Genomic DNA, 22,218 nt, shown 5'->3' on the forward strand with positions numbered 1-22,218 from the left:
CGCAACAGTGCGCAGGGAGAACAAGATGGTGGTGTCGAGCGCCGATCTCCTGCCTTCTGCTCTTGATGATGATCGCTGAGCCCGGGATGTCATTCTCTTCATTTCTTCATTATAACTGTAGTATCTATAGCAACACCACCATCTTGGTCTCCCCGCGCACTCTTGCGAGCAACATATATATTTGATCTACGCGGGACCGTGCTGTGATCTTATGGCATTATTTTACAAAGGGTAATAAAACAAAAACAAAAGTGCAAAAACAATTCTCGTTGCATTTTAAATGTGACGGCTGGAGGTTAGTGAGCGAACTGTGATCCGAAGTGACGCATAGCCTCTGCAAACTGAAAGCGCCCTTGTAGCCTCAAGTTTTTTTTTTTTTTTTACAGCGGAGCTGCTTACCTGTGCGCCGCCCACTTGTGCACCCCCCACATGCATATCCAGGAAGGGTATACTGTCCGTTTTGTGTCTCTATAGGTGACAAGAATGTGTGTGCCGCACCAGGAGAGGCTTCAAGCACTCAAGCACTCCGCCAGCTTCACAAAATAAGTATAATATCCTGGGTCCAACAAGACTCACATAAATTAGGAGTTGTGAGGAGAAACACTATATATATTTGTGTGTGTGTTACTGAACAAAGGTAGTAAACAATAAAAAAAATGCACTTACCAAGCAATAATCCAAGCCCCTATCAAAGTAGTTCCCTCGGCTCATCATCATCATCAGCCTGGTTATGCCCACTGCAGGGCAAAGACCTCTCCCATACTTCTCCATCTACCCCGGTCATGTACTAATTGTGGCCATGTTGTCCCTGCAAACTTCTTAATCTCATCCGCCCACCTAACTTTCTGCCGCCCTCTACTACGCTTTCCTTCCCTTGGAATCCATTCCGTAACTCTTAATGACCATCGGTTATCTTCCCTCCTCATTACGTGTCCTGCCCTTGCCCATTTATTTTTCTTGATTTCAACTAAGATATCATTAACTCGCGTTTGTTCCCTCACCCAATCTGCTCTTTTCTTATCCCTTAACGTTACACCTATCATTCTTCCCTCGGCTACCTATACACAATTGTCAACGTTTCTGGAGTATAATAGAGGAAAAATGACATATCCACCCCAACGGAGCTTAGTTCTACATAGCGAACCCATACGGGTTCCTCGAAAGAAACGCTTCGCTGTTGAAGAAAAATTCGTGGGGGCCCAGAACTCGATCCTGGGACCGCCGTCTTTCCACTGGATTACCAGCTTCGCTGGTAATCCATCCCCATAGGAATCTTGCGGCTCCACGAATTTATACTTTCTTGAATGTTTTCTCAGCTTAATAATTATTATTTCAACATATACACATCTACATTTTTTCTTGCTGTCCGTACTATGCCACCTAAATGGCGGCTGGTCCAACGGTATTCCACAGAAATCGCCTAATTCCACATCCTCAGTAGAAAATTGCGGCTTACATTCTGAAATGATATACAGAGTGTTGTAGCCAGGACACTACTTTACGGAGGTTTCGGGAATAGTTCTTACGTGTTTTTTTCAACAGCGTACTCATAATAAAGCAGTCCGTCGTTGCAAAGAGTACATAATATAGTTGGGATATATCTTCATCACGCTTGCCGTCCTCTGCATAGGTGAGATAAAATAGGAACTATAGACACGCCGAATAATTCTAAACAAACAAAAAAAGCTGGTACAATCCCACTGCACTTAAAAGAAATGTATTTAATGTATCAAACTGTTGTGATGTGGGGATAAGTTAAAGTATGCATGATGCTTCCTGGCAATGTCAGATAGTACGAGTTTGGTCAAAGTACCTGAAACATGTAAGTAGATTACACTACAAAGAAGAGAAATAAAACTTATTATTGCTCACAGGAAGAAAAATAGACCGCGGAAATTTGTTCTCCTGAACACAAGTGGTCCACGGAGCAGAAAATCTGCTGACGTGAAAGAGGCATAAACTGTCAATTGACACAGCAATAAAATCACAAAGCAAAATTAATAATATGTCCAGTCACAATTCTATAGCTGCAATCTATGTTAATCGAAGCAAAGCGAGCGTAAGGGTGTGTAAGGTTACAAATGAATTTATTTCGATCAATTGGAACATCCGCATCTGCATACATTCAAGGTACAGCTTGTTTGCGTGCAATGCTTGTGTTCATGCACTGCACCGTTCACACAGAATGTCAAAATGCAAACATCACGTCAAGCTGAGGCATAGTCACAGACGGTTACGCAGCGATAGCTAGGGAAGAGTGGCAATGATTGGTGTAAGCGAGCAGAAAAGTTTGGCGCAAACCTAGTTCACTTTAGTGATTGTGTGCCTCTTGTGTGATAGTGGGACATACTCATTCCGGTGCACATAGGGTGAGAAACATACGGAACTGCTAATTCAAAGAAAGTAACTTGGAAATGTCACTGCACATCATAGATTATTTGTTTAAGACATGGGTGGGCTTCAGAGATACCTGTGATTCGGCAGCAAGTTTTCGCGGTTTGTGTAGGAATTCAGGTTACATAAGCAAAACAGAGGTCAACTTTTGGAACAACGTTTCAGGGCCGCTTATAGAGGTGAAATTGATACGTTGGTTGGCCGTATCTGCCATTAGACGTATGCCACACCCTCACACACACCCATGGACGCATGCGCACGAAGACAGGCATATATAATTCTCTGAGCCACGCGGTCGCCCATTTGGGCGCACTTGGGCCCAGAAACACAAGTGACACTTAAAAGCAAAACAACAGCGACGAGCACAGTTGGCGTTCGACTAAACTCTGATCTTTACATCAAGCGCGTCGGCTATTTATAGATGACTCAATACAGATGCCAGCGCTATTGCTGCTGCTCGCGCATATTCTAGAATGTTCATAACTCTTTGTGGCGTGCGCAAAAGCTGAATATAGACATTTCTGTGCTATGAAATCGGCAACAACAATCACAAAAGTTCCGACGGATAAAGGCATGTCTTGCGCCGAGTGGCAGCATTGGATTACCTTAGTCAGGGATAAAGGTTCACCAAAAAACAAAGAATGTCGAGGTGTGATTTCGCCTCACTGATAATGCGTCGTCCTTATACAGCAAAAACAACATTAATGTGAAAAAGAAATACAGGTAGTAAAGGAAAGTAATAACAAAAGTAAGAATTAAGGTATTTGCAATCGATAGTACTCGCACAATGGCTAACGGCACACTACGTGCATGGCTTGAGGTCATGCACGACGCCACTGCGATGGCATCACACCATCAAAAGTGATATTATAGTGACGTACACCGAGACGTCGGAGGCTTTTCTACGGATTGAAAAACCTTCCAAGGATTTTTTTAACGGAGTCGGCGTCAGCGTCCGAACCAAAACATTACCACGATGGTATTCCACGTGGCGACGTAGAAGACTGTAGTGTGAGTTTTCCATCTTTTATGGTTGCTGATGGGGTGGCACGAGAGTTGTCGATCTTCGGCGCACGTGGAAATAAGTGCCGACGTTGAGGTTGTCTACGCCACTGACACTCGGTAGTATGGTGTCAAGCGTGGTGCTAGGGTTGCGTCTGTAATCCACCTGCAATGGTATCGTCCAAGTTGTTTCTTGTGGTGCTGTGTTCTAGGCAAATGTTATGTACCGAAGTAACTCATCCCACTTCTTGTGCTCAACGTCAACATAAATTGATAACACGTGGGCCATGGTCTGAAAGAGAATTCATTCTACTTTGCTGGCACAAAGTGCAATCACAAGAGCATAGTGGGCAGCGTCGGTATAATAGACGGTGCCCTCCGGCTGGGCGTTCAGGAGTTTTCGAAGGTATCTAACACGTGCATCCTGGCGACCATTATGGCGCTCTGGATGCATATTGCGCGGTATGGGCGCTATGGTGAGTAAGGTTCAGGCGTTTGAGGGGACTGGTACGTAGAGGGCGAGTGCTGTGGATTGCCCAGCCGTGCGAGCAAATGCCTATCTGTGGTTCAATCTCAATCGCTCAAGCTGCTCCATTCTGTATGCTTCGATGTGTTCCTCGATGGCATTGTCTAGCCCGAGAGCAAGTACTATTTCTGTGGAAACATATACAGGAACTCGGAGTGCTTGTTTAATGGATCTTCTAATCATTGTGCTTATACGATTGGTCTGCGAGAGCATCAGGCTGTGGTATTGGATGTGATAGGTTAGCCGGCTGATGATGCATGCCTTGATCAACCGCAGAATATCGGCTTCCTTGAGTCTTTAGCGGCAGTTACTGACGCGCCTCATCATACCTATGATTTGCTCACCCTGTTGTCCAAGGAGGTCTACCACGAAGTGAGCTTTGGCATTGGATTGGAGGTGATAACCAAGGATTCGGACCCTTTGTGCAGTGGGAATTGGTATACATTATATTTTCAGTTCAATAACTGTAATTGCAGTTTCAGAGCTGCTTCGGGGTTGGATTATTAATAGTTCTGATTTATGTGGCGCCCATTGGAGGTCTTCCGTCGCGAGGTACGCGTGGACTATATCCATCGCCCTCTGTAGGCGGTCCTGACTGTCTCCATGCGAGCCGGTGCTCGTCCAGAGAGTGAAATCGTCGGCATATATCGCGTGGTATAAGCCCCTCCACCTTCTCCAGGAACTGAGGTAGTCTGGCTATAGCTAGGTTGAATAGCGTAGGCGAGAACACCCACCCCTGAGTTGTCCCCGATCCAGTAACTTTAATATCGGATGACCAATATGGGCGCATTCCCACTGTGGCTAGGCGATCCGTGAGAAAGGATTACACGTAATTGTAGATACGGGAGCCACACTGGGAGTGGGCCAGTTCTCAAGGATGAGACCATGGCAAACGTTATCGACAGCACTTTAGACACCAAGTGTCAAAAGAGCTTTTGTCTGCGCCCTGATGAGGGGGGGGGGGTAGTCAACGAGATCCTCTTTTCTCTCACGAAAAATATCATCAGGTGAAAAATGGGTGCGAAATTTGAATTGTGTGTGGGAGAAGAAATTTTGCATCTCCAAGAAAGGTTTAAGCCGTCTTAGGATTACACACTCAAGCAGCTTTCCAATGCACGTTGTGAGGGAAATTAACAAAGGTTGAAGCCGTTTTAGGATTACATACTCAAGCAGCTTTCCAATGCACGATGTGAGCGAAATCGGTCGTAAATCTTGGATCAACAGCGGTTTTCCGGGCTTGAGCATGGAAGTCACCTCGGCACGTTGCCATTCCAGAGGGCGAGTGCCGGCGTGCCAGTGCTGATTGTACATAGCACAGAGCGTTTTCAGGTCCTCATCCGGGCGATTTCGCAGTATAGTATACCGCATCCGGTCTTCACCGCGTGCCATGTTCCGATGAATGTCTGCGAATGCGGCTTTGATTTCCCGGACATTTATGTCAGTGCCTAGCGGATCACTTTCTTCTCTATACGGATAGTCCGGATTGCTTGGCTTACGGCAGCGGGAGAGATAGCTTTGTTCAAGGATCCTTCAACAGCTGGTCTGCGTTACCTCCGTACCTGGGAGGAATATTTGAGGCTGCCGATCTTAACGGGGTTTCGTGTTTCGCGGAACTATTAGTGATCGAAAGATGTCCCACGCTCTCGCGGCGCCCAGCATACCACTTATTTTACCACAAAACGTTGGCAGTTAGCACTGGTTAGCTGTTCCGCGTATTCCTGGGCTGATCTCGTGATTTGAGATATTGTGATGCGCAATTTTCCATTGAACTTTTGGCGCTTCCATCGCTTCGTGAGACCTCGGCACGCGTCCCACAGATGTAGGAGATGCGGGTCAATCTCGGGGGACTCTGTCGTCGTGGTATGTGGCTAGTCGCTATGTTTAGATGGTTGCGTAAATCACTGAGCCAATTAACAATTTTTGGGGCTTTCATCTCCGTTGGCTCGATCCCTGTGGATTTTGCGGAGTTTGGCCCAATTTATGATGCAAGTTTTGTTTTCAGTGCGTTTGGAACTTGCACGACTGATACGAATGACGAGAATGTGGTGATCGCTACCCAGCGTCTCGTCAGTGTTCAGCGACTCGCCCCGGACCCCCTAGTGAATGTGAGATCCGGTCAAGTGTTTCTCTCGACACTAGTTCCCTGGCGACAAGGCTGCGTATGATCTGTTATGAGGGTGAATCGGTGTTTATCTGTGAGGCCCCAAAGTAGGGTTTCCTTTGGTATGTTACATCGATAACCTCAGACCACGTGCAGGACATCGAAATCACCGCACACAATGTACTCTGAGCCCATCTTGATGAGTTGCAAGAGTAGGTACTGAAGATTGTCCCACCGAGGCACGACGTGCAATGTATACATTTAAGATACATAGACAATTTTGTCGCGTGTACGCAGGGACAATCTCTATGAGTTGATGAGGGATGTCCGACGTGAGAGTAGTATAGGTATAGGTGAGTTCCTGGACACGAGCGCACACACTTTCTCCTCGTACGAGCACCTCATATTCTCGTAGCCACTGATAGGAGAAAGTGTGGCGCCCGGCTCTTGGAGGAGTATGACGTCCACCGGTGCTGATGCTGCGGCAATGTACTGTTGCAGCGAGCCCCGGTTAGATCGGTACCCCCTGCAATTGCATGGCCACAGCGTTGGTCTCGCCATTTTACTTTGCATTTGCATTGCACGAGCCATCTTTCTGTAGCTGGGCTGGGCGAATGTACGGGCGAGGGCGCTCGTTTGTCGCTAGTGACGGCGCTGAGTTTGGTGTAGCGCGGGCGACTAGCGAGGATGACGAGGATAATCATTTAGAGGGAAGAGGTTGTGCCGTGAGCTCTCTCACGTTCTGCTTGAGTTCATTGGTAATTTCATGCAGCATTGGTTTCAGTCCGGTGGGTGCCGGTTGTCAGGTGATCCCCTTTTCACGGCAAGCACCGGGGCTGCCACAGGTGACGTTCCGTGTTGGATGGGTCTCACATGTGATGCAGCGCTTGGTGCTTGACGTGGGGCAAACGTCCACATGGTGGCCCACTGTAAGGCATATGCCGCAAACCAGGGCCCTTGGGATGTGTATGTAGCATCGGTACTCGGCTTCATAAAACGTCACGTAGCACGTTACATTGAGGCCAACAAATGCAATGATAGCCGCGGTTGTTCGCCCCACCATGCGAGTAGAGAGTATTTCCACCTCAGGTGCGAACAAGTGGTCTAAAAGTTCCGTTGGCGTAGTCCCTGTGTCGGGACCTGTGATGATTCCTTCGCAGGAACAATCGGGAGAGAGAGCGTAATTTTTATTTTCAAATCAATAAGATTTGAGTCCGGCGTCCTTTTAGTGGGTCTGGGCACCCACCGCGGACACGGTTCCGAGACCTTGTCTCGAAGCGGCTTCCTCGGCTCGCTAGACGGCCCAGAGTTGTGCTGTCAGGTCCGCCAGCCTCCGGTCTTCCAGCGCGACCGGAGGCTGGCGGTGGAAGAGACGGAGGAGTCGGCACTGCCCGACTTGTTTGTTAAGTCCCACCACTCCCATAACATGTCATTTATTGTGGCAACCTCGCCACACTACGTGCATCTGTTTGTAGTGTACATGTCTGGATATATGGTGTGCATGAGTCTGGGGTTTCTGTAAGAATCTGTTTGTAATTGCCTGAAGTTCACTGCTTGCATCCTGTCTAACCTAGCGTGAGGGAATGGCTATACGCATCTTTGTAACTGGTAGTGTGTTGTGATGTCGCGGAATCTGGTCAAACGATCCTCCCACGCCCAGACGTTTGCAGTACCCCGCGGGGGCTCTTCCTCCGATGATGCTCGGTGAGTGAGGTCTCGAGCAACGCGGTGAGCCGCTTCGTTAGGGGTGCTCAGTCCAGTGTGTGCCGGGATCCATAGTAAGTGCCTTCGGGTATCGAAGTCGGCCTCTCCCTGGTGTATGGGATGTCGCTGGAGTATCTCATACGCCTCTTGCGAGATGCGCCCATTTGCAAAATTGCGAATTGCCGTTTGCGAATCGCAGATCACGTATGTTGCTTTGGTTTGCGTGAGGGCCAGTGCTATGGCCACTTCCTCTGCCGCTTCGACATGTGCCGTGTTCACGGTGACACTCGTAAGGTGGCTGCCTCGCTGGCTAGTAACTGCCGCCACGAAACTCTCCCTGTCTCGATAACGGGCTGCGTCGGTGAAGACCGCCTCCTTGTTGTTGGAGTAACTTTGGTTCATGTGTTGCGCTCTGGCTTTACGTCTCCCCGTTACGAGGCAATGGGAGTACGCATAATTGCTCGCCTATGGTTCTTGGAATTTCTACTTTCATAGCGTGCTGGGTGTGGTACGTTATGCCGAGCTTTTCGAGCACGTGTCGGCCCGGGCGGGTCTTAGATAGGCGCTCGAGTTGGGACACTCTTTGCGCCTCCACGAGTTCCTCGAGCGTATTGTGTAGACCTAGTTCTAAGAGCTTGGTGGTGCTGACTCCGGGCACAAGTCCCAACGCACATTTGTACGCCTTGCGTACGAGGGCGTTGAGCCTATTTCTTTCCGCTACCGTCCAGTTGTGAAACGCGGTCGTGTACTTTATTTGAGAAATGATGAAGGCTTGTATGAGTCGTATGACGCACAGAAGCATGCCCGCGTGTTTGCTGGTGATGCGTCGAATGAGCTGCATCGTGCTGGTGGCCTTTGCCATTATCTTGCGAAGTGCTTCGTCATTGCCGCCCTTATGTTCGATCACCATTCCTAACACCCGGATCTTATCTGCCACCGCGGTGGGTAGGCTATTCAATGCCAGTAATGGGATATGTTCATTTTCCGGGGGGTTGTAGTCTTTAGGTGGGCGTCCCTTTCTCACCGGTCTATATAGCAGCAGTTCTAATTTTTCGGCCTAGCAGGCAAGCCCCGTGCCCACGAGGTAGTTTTCCACGCATTGGGTGGCCTGCTGTAAACGTTGCTCGATCTCTCCGTCACTGCCCGTTGTCGTCCAGATTGTAATATCATCCGCGCATAGCGTGTGATGCAGTCCTTCAATTTGAAGCAATCGGTCGGTTAACCCCAGCAGGACGAGATTGAAGAGCATCGGCGAGATCACCGAGCCCTGCGGTGTGCCCGAGCTCCCGATGTTGATTTTATCTGACTCTAGTTGTCCCACTCGCTTGCGAACGGTTCTTCCCGTGAGGAAGTCTCGGACGTAGTTGTACGTTCGCAGTCCGAGATTCAGCTTGTCTATTTGCCGCAATATGGCATCGTGGCGAACGTTATCGAAGGCCTTCTTCAGGTCCAGCCCGAAGATGGCTCTCGTCGAGCGCCCCGGATTGTCTATAATTTGATGTTTTAGTTGCAGAAGGGCGTCTTGCGTGGCGAGATGTCTTCTGAACCCAGTCATGATGTGTGGAAATAATTCGTTGTCCTCGAGGTAATCCATGAGTCTATTGAGAAACGCGTGTTCCATCAACTTTCCCACGTAAGACATGAGGGAGATGGGGCGCAGGTTCTCCAGCTGTAGTTTCTTACCAGGTTTCGGTATCGGTACGATAGTTGCTTGTTTCCATTTCTGGGGTAGCTTGCCGTGCGCCCAACACTGGTTAATATATTTTGTGAGTTTCTCGATCGATCCTTAATCGAGTTCGCGTAGTGCCTTATTGGATATTCGATCGGGGCCAGGGGCCGACTTGGTGTTCAGTTTCACGAGGGCCGCCTGGATTTCGGCAACGGAGAATTCCCCGTCTAGGGTGGGTTGCTTTCGCCTGAGTAGCCCGGATATATTTCCGGTGGCGTTTGGGATATGTAAAGGCGTTCCACATCCCGTAGGAATTGTTGCTCCGTTCCCCGGTAAGCATGTATGATTTTGTATGTGCCTTGCATGTGTGTGGTCTTCATGTTGGCGGTATCAATAAGATACCGCAGTATCTGCGACGTGCTGCGCGTGGTGAGTAGGCCATCCATCTCCGCACATTTCTCTTTCCATTCTTGTTGTTGCAGCTTAAGCGCGTGCTTTTGTATTTCTTTGTCGAGTTGCGCTATTCGTTTACGTAGTCTCCTATTGTGGCTCGATTGTTTCCATCGGTGCTGCAGGTGGGTTTTGGCTTCCCATATGCGCAGCAACCGGGACTCTATTGTCTCGAGCCCAGCTCTCGACCGGATCGCTTGCGTCACGGGCTCGATATCCCACCGCAGTTGGTCGGTCCATTGGTCTATGGCTTTGATGTCTTCCACCTGTTGCTTGTCACGATGTTTGCGTAGCTGATTCCAGTTGGTGATCTTCATTTGACGACCAGCATTGTGTTCCTGCGTCTTCTGTTTCTATGGAAATAATGTAGTGATCGCTTCCCAAGTCTTGCATGGTGTTTGTCCAAGTGACTTTCCAAGTGACAAGAGGCGATGTATTTTCAGATATGGTAGCGATGCGGACCAAGTGTGAGCGATGTCATCTTATTAAGGGAGCTCGCGATTCTTTCGCTTGGCGTGCTGATGAGGGCGCTGTTTTGAGCTCGAACACACAGATGGCGTTCGTCGACCTCTTGTTTCTTGAGGCTCGCCTCGATGTCGACGGCATGAGTCACAGAGTGTCGAGGCCACTCACCGAATCTCAGACCGTTCCTCAGGCGCAGGCTGACATTAAAATCATCAATAGGCAGAGGTGAGGGCCTCTGGGGTCGTCGTCATACAGTTTGGTTCAAATTCTGCGTCTCTTGGCGGCGGGGTGCTCAGTCAGACGCCAGCGCGGCGTCCCCACCGGCGGCGAGCGGTGTGTCATGATCCATCCGCCAGGTCTTCTGGATACCCTTCTGTTGCTGGATCATCGTCCCTGGTAGCTTCCACCTCCATGATCGTGGTCAATGGGTGTTCGCGGTGTTGGACAAGGTCAGCAGTCCCTGGAAGCCGATCCTGACGACGCTAAAGATTAGCTCGAGCACGCCTGTACGGTGGCTCATAGACCAAAAACAAACAAGAGGAACTGTTTACAAAAGACAATGAACAGAGACGTGCTCCCATTTCGTGCTCAACTGCATACAGAGAAAACATTCTTACCTACGAACAGTGACAATACAATTTAGTCAGGCATTACCGGAGCATAATTATCGGCTAAATTGCCTTCTGCATTATGTGGAAGGAATATATATATGCCCCCACCATGATAGCCAGTGTGGCTTAAGTGATGAGATGTCTAGTTTCCTATCTTAAAATATTGTGATCATTCATGATCGTTGTTTTATTAGCTATATTGCATTCTAATGAAATAAACATTGGCTAAAATGTGATCTAAAGCTGCCAATTTGTTTCATAGCAATCTTGTGTGCGAGTGAATGGCTTCACGATAGTTCCGTAAAAAGGGAAAACAATATTACTTACTTCAAATGGATCATGGTAAAAGTATGAGTTCATTTCTGTTTATTTCCGTCCATAAAACAACGGATGCAATCACATACGGGTTGTATCAGCGAACGCTTTCAAATTTCAAACAGCCCATGAGCTGTTTTACTGGACGAGGCTGTCCAGTAGAACAGTTCATGACAGCAGTAGTAGTGACAGCAGCAGCAGCAGCAGCAGCAGTAGTAGTAGTAGTAGTAGTAGTAGTAGTAGTAGTAGTAGTAGTAGTAGTAGCAGTAGTAGTAGTAGTAGTAGTAGTAGTAGGAGGAGGAGGAGGAGGAGGAGGAGGAGGAGGAGGAGGAGGAGCAGCAGCAGCAGACAGTTATGTGCTTATATCTAATAACAAGTTATCTTATTTAACTTACCGTTGTAGGCTCTTACACCCACACCCGGATAATCGACTCTACGAGTCACACGATACGTCGTATTTCTGAAATGTACAAAACATTAAGAATAAATCCAACCATGTATTTTACACATAAATCAGACACAGATCTGCAATATACAAAAGAAAGGTCTCGAATGGAAATTTAGATCATACGAGCGCCCACGGGATCGTTTTCAGAGAAATACTTTGCGGCGCACTTCCAGTGTATTATTGTGCTTTTTATGATGTTCGCCGAGAAACAGCAGTATTCGTAGCTATAACAGCTGGTCACCTTGTGCCTAATGCTTTGGGGTATTGAGGTGCACGTTTCGTTACCTCTTTTAGCACTGGTAAACTACAGGCTGAAGCACTACGACACAACTGACGCCTTGGCAAGCTAATTCAAAGACATCGGGCGGGATCGCATTGTCGTTGAAAATAAAAAAAAAAAATATTAAGCAGGAAAGCAGCATTCTCGCACACCGAAGTCCGCCATCCAATTTGAATTGAACTTTTTGCGGCTGATAAAATTGGTAATTAGTTGTGTTGGTTGCTTGCTTTTTTCCCAATTTTCGCATCCAACCATACGAGGAACAGAAAGATACCCCAGCGGTTCGGGTTAATATTCGGAAAGGTGTGGTTGTAGATGTGTAATGAAGCATTCATAAAAAGTTATATTTAATATTGTCACATAGTAGTGACGGTGAAGAAGGTGGTCAAGCTGTCACTGCCGAGACGCGTTTTATTGCGCGAGCTTGTGCCCTCAAAAGCAGGCAACACTCAAAGAACAACAATAGCGGAGTACACAGTCGGCGATCATTGAAAATCTATTCTGCCGGTCAAGCGCGTCGGCTTTTATCCACAAGCCATTGAACGTTCCAGAGAAATCGCTGGTGCCCGCATGTCCACGAGAAGGTTCTAAACCATTCACGTCGCGTATATATATGCCGTCACAGTACTAAGGGTTTGATGACAACAGACAGCGGATAGAACTATCGATCACATTCGAGAAACCTCCAACATATGCAAGCGCGTGCCTTGCTGAATAGATAACATTTGTTCGACGGTGAAAAGTGCTCACGTGAAAAAGATATACAAGTCCACGTGTCAATCAAAAAGCATCGTCCCGATGCTCCAAACATAATTGAAGAGCGAAGTACAAAAGGACACTTATCAAAAAAACAAAGTCCCAAGTACCACAGTAAAAAAAGACAGGAAGACCAAAATTCACCTACGCGAAGTCCCAAAGTCTATTAGCGCTGATAGAACGGCTTAAGTCGCACAACTTCGACTACGCCACTGTGATAGCGAAACAACTACGCACAACTACGCCACTGTGATAGTGAAATGCCGTCTGATACGCGGTAGGCGTATGCCATCATTTTAATGGTACAGCATGACGCAATCGTAATCAAATCATACCCTTTAAAACCGCGCACCTATGCGCGTTATATTGACGACATACTTATAATATTGGAATGCGGCACAAGCAAAATGGCATTGCGGTTAAAATGGCATTAGCCATTTCAACCGCAATGCCATTTCACCAAATTGCCACTAGCCCTTTCAACTGCTTTCACCCGAGGACTAAATCTACTGCTCACCATTCGCCCAGTCAAATCAACTTCCACGACACGACGGTTTACATGGGAAGTGTAAATATTACAACAACATTTTACTTGAAACCTACGGATAGCCCGCAATATTTAGACTACAACAATCGTCACCCGCGATACGGCAAGCAATGAATGTTTGCCCAATAAGCCAAACAAATAAGAATATGCAGCGAATAAAACGATTATATCCACCACCTAAATTACCTTAAAGCAAAGCTAGGAGAAAAAGAACTCTCCACAAGTTCATCTCGACACAGCTGATGAGGTCTCTTCAAGGTTGGATAGGTAGTCGGAATTAGCTAAGACACAGCTTACAGCGTACTCTGAACGACCATCACATTTTAGAACATGATATTCTAATACGCTTCTAGACATAAACATCATCCTGCGAAAATTCTACCCAGTTTATCATCAAGTAAAGAAGGTCTTAGAAAAGGTTTCCCAGTGGTATCAACGGTACCAAACTATCACCGCAACAAAAACCTTAAAGACATGTCCGTGCACGCAAAAGTCAGCCAACATCATTCCCCCGTAATAAAAGCATGTTGTCGCCTATTTTTTCTTGCCGTTGAGGGCGGGAGTTCACCGGGGTTGAAGTGCACTTTGAGAACGGAAGTTTATTTTACATTAGGTACAGGACTTTGAAACAAGTGAAATAACAGTAACAACTCATCGATGTCCGGCAGCAAATCATACGCTGCGTCCCGTGGCTAGATGAATGTCTCTCCTTTTCCAATGGTTCTCTGGCTTATAACCAGCCAATCGTCGAGCCCGTGCAGGTGTCGTTATTTTCAGGCAATAGTTCATGCAAGTTGGGTCATGTTCGGGCATTGGGGACACTCCGCCCGGTGTAGCCTCCACGCCCGGTCGTCATTCAACAATTTTACAGTGCTACAAAGCAGCTTTTCTCGGGGCTAAGTTCAAATACCTCGAAACGCGCCAGCATCCATGCACACGTTTGGGAAGCATCACATGTGTCGGGGGGAGATGAAAGCTCCACCCGCAAAACACGATGGCGGGATGGCCAGCCTGTCTGCCAGGTCCGGTATCCTGGTGCATGCGCACCAGCGCATCATAATTGGAATGCATCGGCTCGTGGTTGTGCTAGGAGAACTTGACCGATGCTGAATCGATCAGCATCGGTTAGATGCTGATTGTTAGATGTTAGATGCGATTCGTACCCAACAGCTTCTCACCCGAAACTTCACAATGGCCAGTGAACTAAATTGGGTCGCCACGTAGAACATTGATGACGCTTGTAGTACGCTCGCGACGAGCTCCACGTGACGAATTACTGGATCCTGTGCACTAAAGAACGTACGTCGAACAAACCAAACAACAGGCTCTGACTATATGAAACCCAACCCTGTGACTCTTTACTTTCTCAGTTTTGATAACGCATATCCAACAACCTTTCTAAACAGCTTGCCATATCTCCTTGAACGCCGACAAGGACACAGTGATGTCGTCGTTCCTAAATTTTCATAGGAAAACTAAACAATTAACGAAAACAACGACTACGACAACTCACAAGGAAAGCTTGTAAGCTACGAGGTGGTTTCCAACGCATAATAGAGCTACATCGTTATTCAAAGCATGGAAGGCAATACGTTGGTTTAGCGAGACAACCGGCGCAAGCCATCCGCGTTCTCATTTAAGTTGCCCTTTTTGTAACGGATATTGAAGTTGTATACCTGTAGAGTTAGCCTCCATGTGAGGAAGCGTCCGCTCTTAGGGGACATGTGTGTGAGCCAGGTCAGACTACTGTGGCCGGTCTCAAATGTGAACTTTGTTCCGTACAGATAAAGCTAGCCCAGCAGGAGTATTTGAGCAGGAATCAGGCATTCATTGGGACATCATTGGCCGTAGTGAGGTTAGGACAAATTGTAAGGCTTATAGAGCGCTGACATATCGCCACGAACTCTGCTATAGAGCACTTCCACATAACAAGCAGTGCGGAGTAGGAGTCGTAATCCACAAGGACATAGCGGGTAACAATGACGAATTGTATAGCATTAATGAGAGGATAGCAGTAGTCTTAATAAAACTGAATAGGCATAGAATAAAGGACAAGCCTACGCTCCAACCTCCAGTCATAATGACAATGAAGTAGACCAGTTTTATAAAGATGTTGAATTAGCGATGAGAAAAGTACAAACTGTGTTTATAGCAGAAATAGGCGACTTAAATGCAGAGGTAGGAAAACAGCGTGCTGGTCAACAAGCTATTGGCAACTACGCCGTCGATTCTAGGAACAGCCGAGAAGATATGTTGGCATAATTCGCGGATAGGAATAAGCTGCGAGTAATGAACACCTTCCTCACGAAGCGCAAGAACAAAAAGCGCACCTCGACGAGCCCTAATGATGAAACAAGGAATGAAATTGATTTCCTACTTTCTGCAGGCCGTATAAGTGTTAGGTAGCGCAAAGTGTAGTCATCATAGGTTAGTGACGGCTAGGATTCTACTCAATTTCTACGTCTTTCTGAGATAACACTTGGACCGATTAAAATCGGTCCAAGGGTTATCTCTGACAGGCGTTTCTGCGTTTCGCATGTTTTTGAATATGCCGCGTCGGAGTTGGGCCCGAGCTAAAGCTTCCTCCTAAGGTCGTGAGCGGTGCCGCTGTGATAGCGAAAAGCTGCCTGGCACGACCTCATAGTCGAGTGCGCCAATGCGTCGGATGATCTTGTATGGTCGGATATAGTGGCGTAAAAGCTTCTAAGTCCTTGTCAGTGTATCGGGGTTCAAAAAAAAAAAAAACATGGTCTCCAGGCTCGTATTCGACGTATCGTCGTCGAAGATTGTAGTGCCAGCTATTGGTCCTCTGGTGGTTCTTGATTCGCAGGCACGCGAGCTGTCGGGCTTCTTCAGCGTGCTCGAGATAGGTGGCCAGGCGGCCCTGGAAGCATATGGAGCCCGCGAAGAGGGAGCCACCCCATCAGACGCTTAACGCGTTTCATTTCATAATAGACCAGTAAAGTTTCTCTCTCTCTCTCTCTCTCTCGAGATTTTCTTGGTCCGTGGAGTGCGGCAGCATGACGTCAAGAGTTGTATTCGCCTTCATTCCGTAAACGAACTTGAATGGCATCATTTGAGTTGTTTCTTGCACTGATGTGTTATAAGTGAAGGTTGCGTACGGCAGGATAGCATCCCAAGTCTTGTGCTCGATATAGACGTTCATTGCTAGCACGTCGAAAAGAGTCATGTTTAGGCGCCCCTAAAGCCCATTCGTCTGCGGGAGGTAGGCCTTTGTCCTCCTGTGGCGTGTATGTCTGCATTGCAGAATGTATTGGATGTACTCTGCTATAAAGACCGTTCCTCTGTCAGTGATGAGCACTTCTGGGGCACCACCACCGAAGAATTTCCCGACTTCGGCTGCGCTACCTTTCAGCGGAGCTTTCGTTTCAGCGAAGAGGGTGAAATATTCCGTCACCCTGACTATCCACTTATTCCCGGATGTTGGCGTCGGAAAAGGTCCAAGCAAACCCATCCCGACATAAAGGCTCGACCGGGTGTAGTAATACCGCTAGCCTTGTCGGTGGCCTCTTGCGTCGCTGACAGTCTCGGCCTGTCTATACGTAACGAGCGACGTCGGCGGTCGGGCGTGGCCATATATCCTCGATAGCGTCCGGGAGATTCCTAGGTGCTGAGAGAAGAACAAGGAGGTAGTTGGCGCGCACTGAGAAATTCTTCACCAGTAGATTGTTTTGAAGCGAAAACGAAGACAATTCTCGCCTTAATGCCCTAGGAACAACGTCGGTGTTCCCTTCCAAATAGTAGATGAGGCCTTTTAGCTGCAGGTATGCTCGTTTCTGATCAACGAATTCTTCTGCATTTATTACTCGAAGGAAGGCGTCGTCATCCTCGTTGTCTTGCGGCGGCGGATCGATGGGGCGCGTGCTCAGGAGCGTGCACTACAGTGTTCCCGTGTAGGCTTGTATCTTACAGCGACTTCATATTCCTGGAATCTCAGGCTCTATCACGCCAGGCGTCCTGAAGACTTCTTTAAGTTCACTAACCAACACAACGCGTGACGGTCGCTTATCACTTTGAACAGCCTGCCATATAGGTAAGGACGGAATTGGGCCTAACCATATATGCCTGTCATATATGTATGGGTTGATGCCAACAACGTTTGCCGCATTCCAGCACCACGTGCCGCACAGGAAGACGTGGTCGCCGAATTTGCCCCGGTGCAATCTCTGAGGCCACGTCCAGCTGCACTAGGCTGCGTGGTACCACAGTGAGAGAAAGTCCGATGGCGATAATGGACCTCTACTCATGCGCAGCTACGCGCAGCGGTGAGAAGGAGCAGGGCTCGGGATGGTACATTCAACGCAAACGCACAAAAGCTTTGAATATCGCCACTGAATGCGCGCTGAAGCCCGCGGAATGTCATTGATTGAGCCTGCAAGGGTCGCGCATTTCTTGTTTCGGAGACAAATCAAGTTTTGCAAATCTATTGGCTGGATAATTTTACTTCGATGAATCAAGGTTTTAGACGTGCATATTTAGGAAGATGTTGAGGCGAATTTCACTTCTTTACATTAAAAAAGTTGTTACATCCCGTTTCGTCATACAGATGTTGCACTCTAACATGTATTTTTGACATATTTTCTTACCTTCTAAATACAGGTGCCAAATCTTCGATCAAGTTTCACAAGGAAGAAGCTGAATTGTCTGAGAGTGCCTCACCCTGTAGAACTACACCAGCTTCCTAAATCGTGAAGTGGCTAATTTGTGATAACCGACAGTCACAAAGCAAAGTTCGAACATGCATTAGAAACATTCTGATTATGTAGTGGTGTTATTGATCTGACTTATTAAAATTTTTTTGGAACTTTCGGCCATTTCAGCGCTCCATTTCGGTGATTATTCATGCTTTATGTTAAGCATGACTTTAGCAAGTGTTTTCACTTTAGAGGCTCTGCCAATATTTTAGTGGTGCTATGGTTGGTTGTAAGTATTGGGCCATTGGCATTGGTGCTGTCGGTACAGCCAAACCTTTTTTCAATATGGCGAAGAATAGGAACATTCCCATTGATATGTCCACTTAGCATGTATCATGACGCACTCAACCGCTTTGACGTAATAATTCGGCGGAAACCCGCAAGGTGGAGAGAAGTCATTAATAAAGGGAGAGTGAGACATCCACCCGTTCGTAGCAATTGCTACAAAGGAAACGAATACGGGTTCCTCGACAGAAAAGCCTCGCAGTTGAAGAAAAATTCGTCCTTGTTCGCGACTCGAACCCGGGACCACCGTCTTTCCATGGCAGCCGCTCTACCATCTGAGCTAACCAGTTGGCTAGCAGAGGGTAAGGCGAACCACCTTACCTTACCATCTCGCCTTACCATCTGCTAGGCGCCTGGTTAGCTCAGATGGTAGAGCGGCTGCCACGGAAAAGCGGTGGTCCCCGGTTCGAGTCCCGGACGAGGACTAATTTTTCATCAACCTCGAGGCTTTTCTTTCGAGGAACCCGTATTGGTTTCCTTTGTAGCAATTGCTACGAACGGGTGGATGTCTGATCTTCCCTTTATTAATTATGCAATTGCTTTACAGTTAATGCTGTAATAGAATGGTGTATTGTGTTTCTAAATTCGTGTGTGGGCCAGAAATCCATGCAACAAAAACTTCCGTCATTGTGTTGCTGGAGTCACTGCGTGCTGGGGGTAGCCGGGCCTGGTTTACTCAAGCATTCTAGGTGGCTATTTGTCACCAGTCCGTTTCGAAGGGGATACCAATAAACCACCATTATCATCACCATCAACAGCAACATCATCGATGTATCAACGGATGTGATATGTGCGCTACGTTGTCTGGATTCCCGTGTTTACTCTTCTGTGCACGTTATGGAACCGCTGCTGTAGAAGGGAATCGTAAAGCAAGGCGCGCAGCTACAACCACGCAAACATCTGGCTGAGCAGACAGCTGTGCAGAGAGCACGAGAAGCTGCAGCGCAATCTGCAGCTTACATTCAACACCACGTGGGCAGTTCTGATCTTTCTCGCGAAGAGACTTTGCCGCGAAGACCTACTAGTGCGTTGCGCTGAAAATGAAACTCCTATAAAGCCGCTCGTCCAGCTTACGCTGTGACTGTGCTGCGTGTGCCACGCAAGCCTTTGACTTTTTTTCCACTCCCACACTGCTAATGTTTCGCATTAAATGTTAAAGACGCAATCAGCGGAACACGGAGCTTTAATTATTTCGGCAAGCTCTCTGCCAACCACTACATCATCTTCAAATGCCCTAACTGCTCACGTTAATTAACGCTAAAGATTGCAAGCGGCTGCGTACATCTTGCCTGAACGTAGATCTTCAATCTCTCACCTTATTTACGTATTACAACTGCAGTATTATCAATTTGCATACACTAATATGCGTTATTCTAAATGCGTATAAAACAGGCACCTCGCGTAATAAACAAGAAAGCAATGCGAAAGTTCAAATACACAGCCAGCAGCGTTTCTATTAGAGAGTCGGTGAAACAGTACCAATATAACAAAATAAATTTCCTGCGGATAAATCGGACTAACCAATAGATGATGCAACATCGAATTTCGTGTGTTTAGCCAATTAGCATTCTTTTGGCACTTCAGGGACCTTTTGGTCTGCCAGCGCCTAAATGCTAGGACGTCCTGGTGATACTCACTTAGTGCGAACGCAGTTTCCAGGTGCATGTCCGACTATTTAAAGTTAGAACCCCTGCTGTTATAGCTCACAATAGAGAACAGCTTTATGATTGAAATAAGCGCTGATGCAATCACGCCATACTTCATTTGTAGTTAGTTGTGCTAAACCAATTTTCCGGTGCCCTTCAGAGAGAACTGGTTGTCGTCGCGTTTAGTGAAGTTTTCTGTGAGGCATCTAAGCATGTACGCCCTGAATTCTATGGTGACCTTGTGGCGTCATCGTGTATGACTGTAATAATTATTTTAGCTTAATTCCCGCAATATAAATTGAAATAAATCTGTCTTAGGCAATGCTTCTGATCGCTACATTGTTTGATTCTAATCAATCGCGTTACCATCGAGAGCCATCGCGTGAGTATTTTCACCGGATATTTTTTTTAAATGTTTGGTAATAATTTAGAACAAATATTTTCCGCTAACATAGACTACTTGCCCACATATGGGCTCAACGCAAGCGAAAAATTCTCTAGACAACCGCGCTTACTCATACTAGGTAAGATCACTTCACTCCTAAAGTTTTGCTATTAGGCAAACGACTCCGAAGAATACACAAACTGCGATAGTAAGAAAATAAGTTAACCTGTGCACGTAGACTTTGCGCTTTGACTGCAATCTCATATGTGCATTAAATGAGCCCTAACCCGCCGTGGTTGCTCAGTGGCTATGGTGTTAGGCTGCTGAGCACAAGGTTGCGGGATCGAATCCCGGCCACGGCGGCCGCATTTCGATGGGGGCGAAATGCGAAAACACCCGTGTACTTATATTTAGGTGCACGTTAAAGAACCCCAGGTGGTCGAAATTTCCAGAGTCCTCCACTACGGCGTGCCTCATAATCAGGAAGTGCTTTTGGCACGTAAAACTCCATAATTTAATTTAACTGGGCCTTTTACCCACGCAAGACATGGGCAAAGCTAGAGCTCTTTCAAAATGATCTTCATGAAGCACCACAAGCAACTAAATTATTTGCTTGTAAGGCTTTCGCTACATCTCTACTAGAGCACACAATTTTCGCTTCGTTTTCATCCTTTCAGAAAAACAGGAAGTAATTATAATGATTGTTAATAAAAACAATAGGACACGTATTCAACGATTGCTCTCTAATCAACACGAGAACAAAATTAACAGCTGGGAAAGTAACGTTTGGCAATCGCAGTGTGCCTACGTGACCAAAGCACTCGCATATACCCATGGACATCAAGAACACGAAAACAATCTACACCGGAAAAGAATACCGCGTTCGCCCTCACAAATAGAATTTCTTTTTTTCAGCAGCGGAAACTATCAGAACATCAGACTTTTCAGTATAACGTCCAATATTTATATCAGATATTTGTATTTCTTCGAAATTAATTTTCTTGCTTCAAAGTTTTCAATCGTGGCACTTTCACGCTGCCTCTATCAGAAAGTCTTTAGCACATTTGCGTATTACTTGTAAGGGCCCTACACTTTCCTTTGCAAATATTTTTCCGACCTAATTGTCCTTCTTGCTTGACTTATTTATCCGCTTTGACCACCTAAATGTCTTCTTAAGGTTCTAACTTTTCACCCATTCGTTAAGCTATATATCAGCCTTTTTTTCCTTTGTATAGTTGCTATTATCCTCATTTTAAGTAATTATGCTAGGTGATGTCATGTTTCATGATTTGGTTCTGTTCTTTTAGAAATCGAAATCGACTATGCCATAAGTAGGTTATTAAAGTAAACATAAAGGAAGTGAACAATACCACATCAGAATTTTCATAATAGTGAAGCAATTTGAAACATTCAAGAGGAAACATCGTCACAAACGTTTCCTTTACAGTACGCGGATGTCATATTTCTCTATTGAAGAAATTATTATAATGCAATCATAATAATGTGTCATACGTACCGTACGTTCCACGATCCCTTTGCAGTTTCTCCCTGAAATAAGGACGCAATTGTAAAATAAATATGGAAAATTAAGATGAAAAATGTACAATTAAGCAAAGCGTGTATTTAAACGCTAATTTGTGCGAGTCCTAAAGCAATTCCGAGATGATTGCAGGACCCATCTCATGAGGACTGTCGACGGTAATGCGCTTAGCACTGAATCAATGTAGCGACACAACGTATTGTCATCGTGGACACAAGTTGCGTAGGAGGCGTGTACGGCAGCGGGATTGGTCTTTCGCGGAAGCACCGCTTCATCAAGCACCGCGGGCGCGACGGGTGCGCACGCCACTCGAAGTGAATGTCGCACCAGTGTATGCCAAGTCTTAGAAATGCACAGCTCAACACACTAGATGAGCTGG

General features: G+C 46.7%; 1 protein-coding gene across 1 annotated transcript in view; it reads right to left on the reverse strand.

Moving 5' to 3' along the window:
- Positions 1-21,841, reverse strand: part of LOC126538927 (uncharacterized) — a 169,753-nt gene extending 147,912 nt beyond the window's left edge. The window contains exons 1-3 of the mRNA XM_072289678.1: positions 21,816-21,841; positions 11,633-11,697; positions 1,527-1,622 (exon numbers count right to left, since the gene is read on the reverse strand). Of these exons, the coding sequence (XP_072145779.1) occupies positions 1,527-1,551 (25 nt within the window). The 5' untranslated portion in view covers positions 1,552-1,622; positions 11,633-11,697; positions 21,816-21,841. The remainder of the gene's footprint in view (positions 1-1,526; positions 1,623-11,632; positions 11,698-21,815) is intronic.
- Between the last annotated feature and the right edge of the window lie 377 nt (positions 21,842-22,218).

The sequence above is a fragment of the Dermacentor andersoni genome, chromosome 8 (genome assembly GCF_023375885.2).
Source record: "Dermacentor andersoni chromosome 8, qqDerAnde1_hic_scaffold, whole genome shotgun sequence".
In the NCBI taxonomy this organism is placed as follows: Eukaryota; Metazoa; Arthropoda; class Arachnida; order Ixodida; family Ixodidae; genus Dermacentor; species Dermacentor andersoni.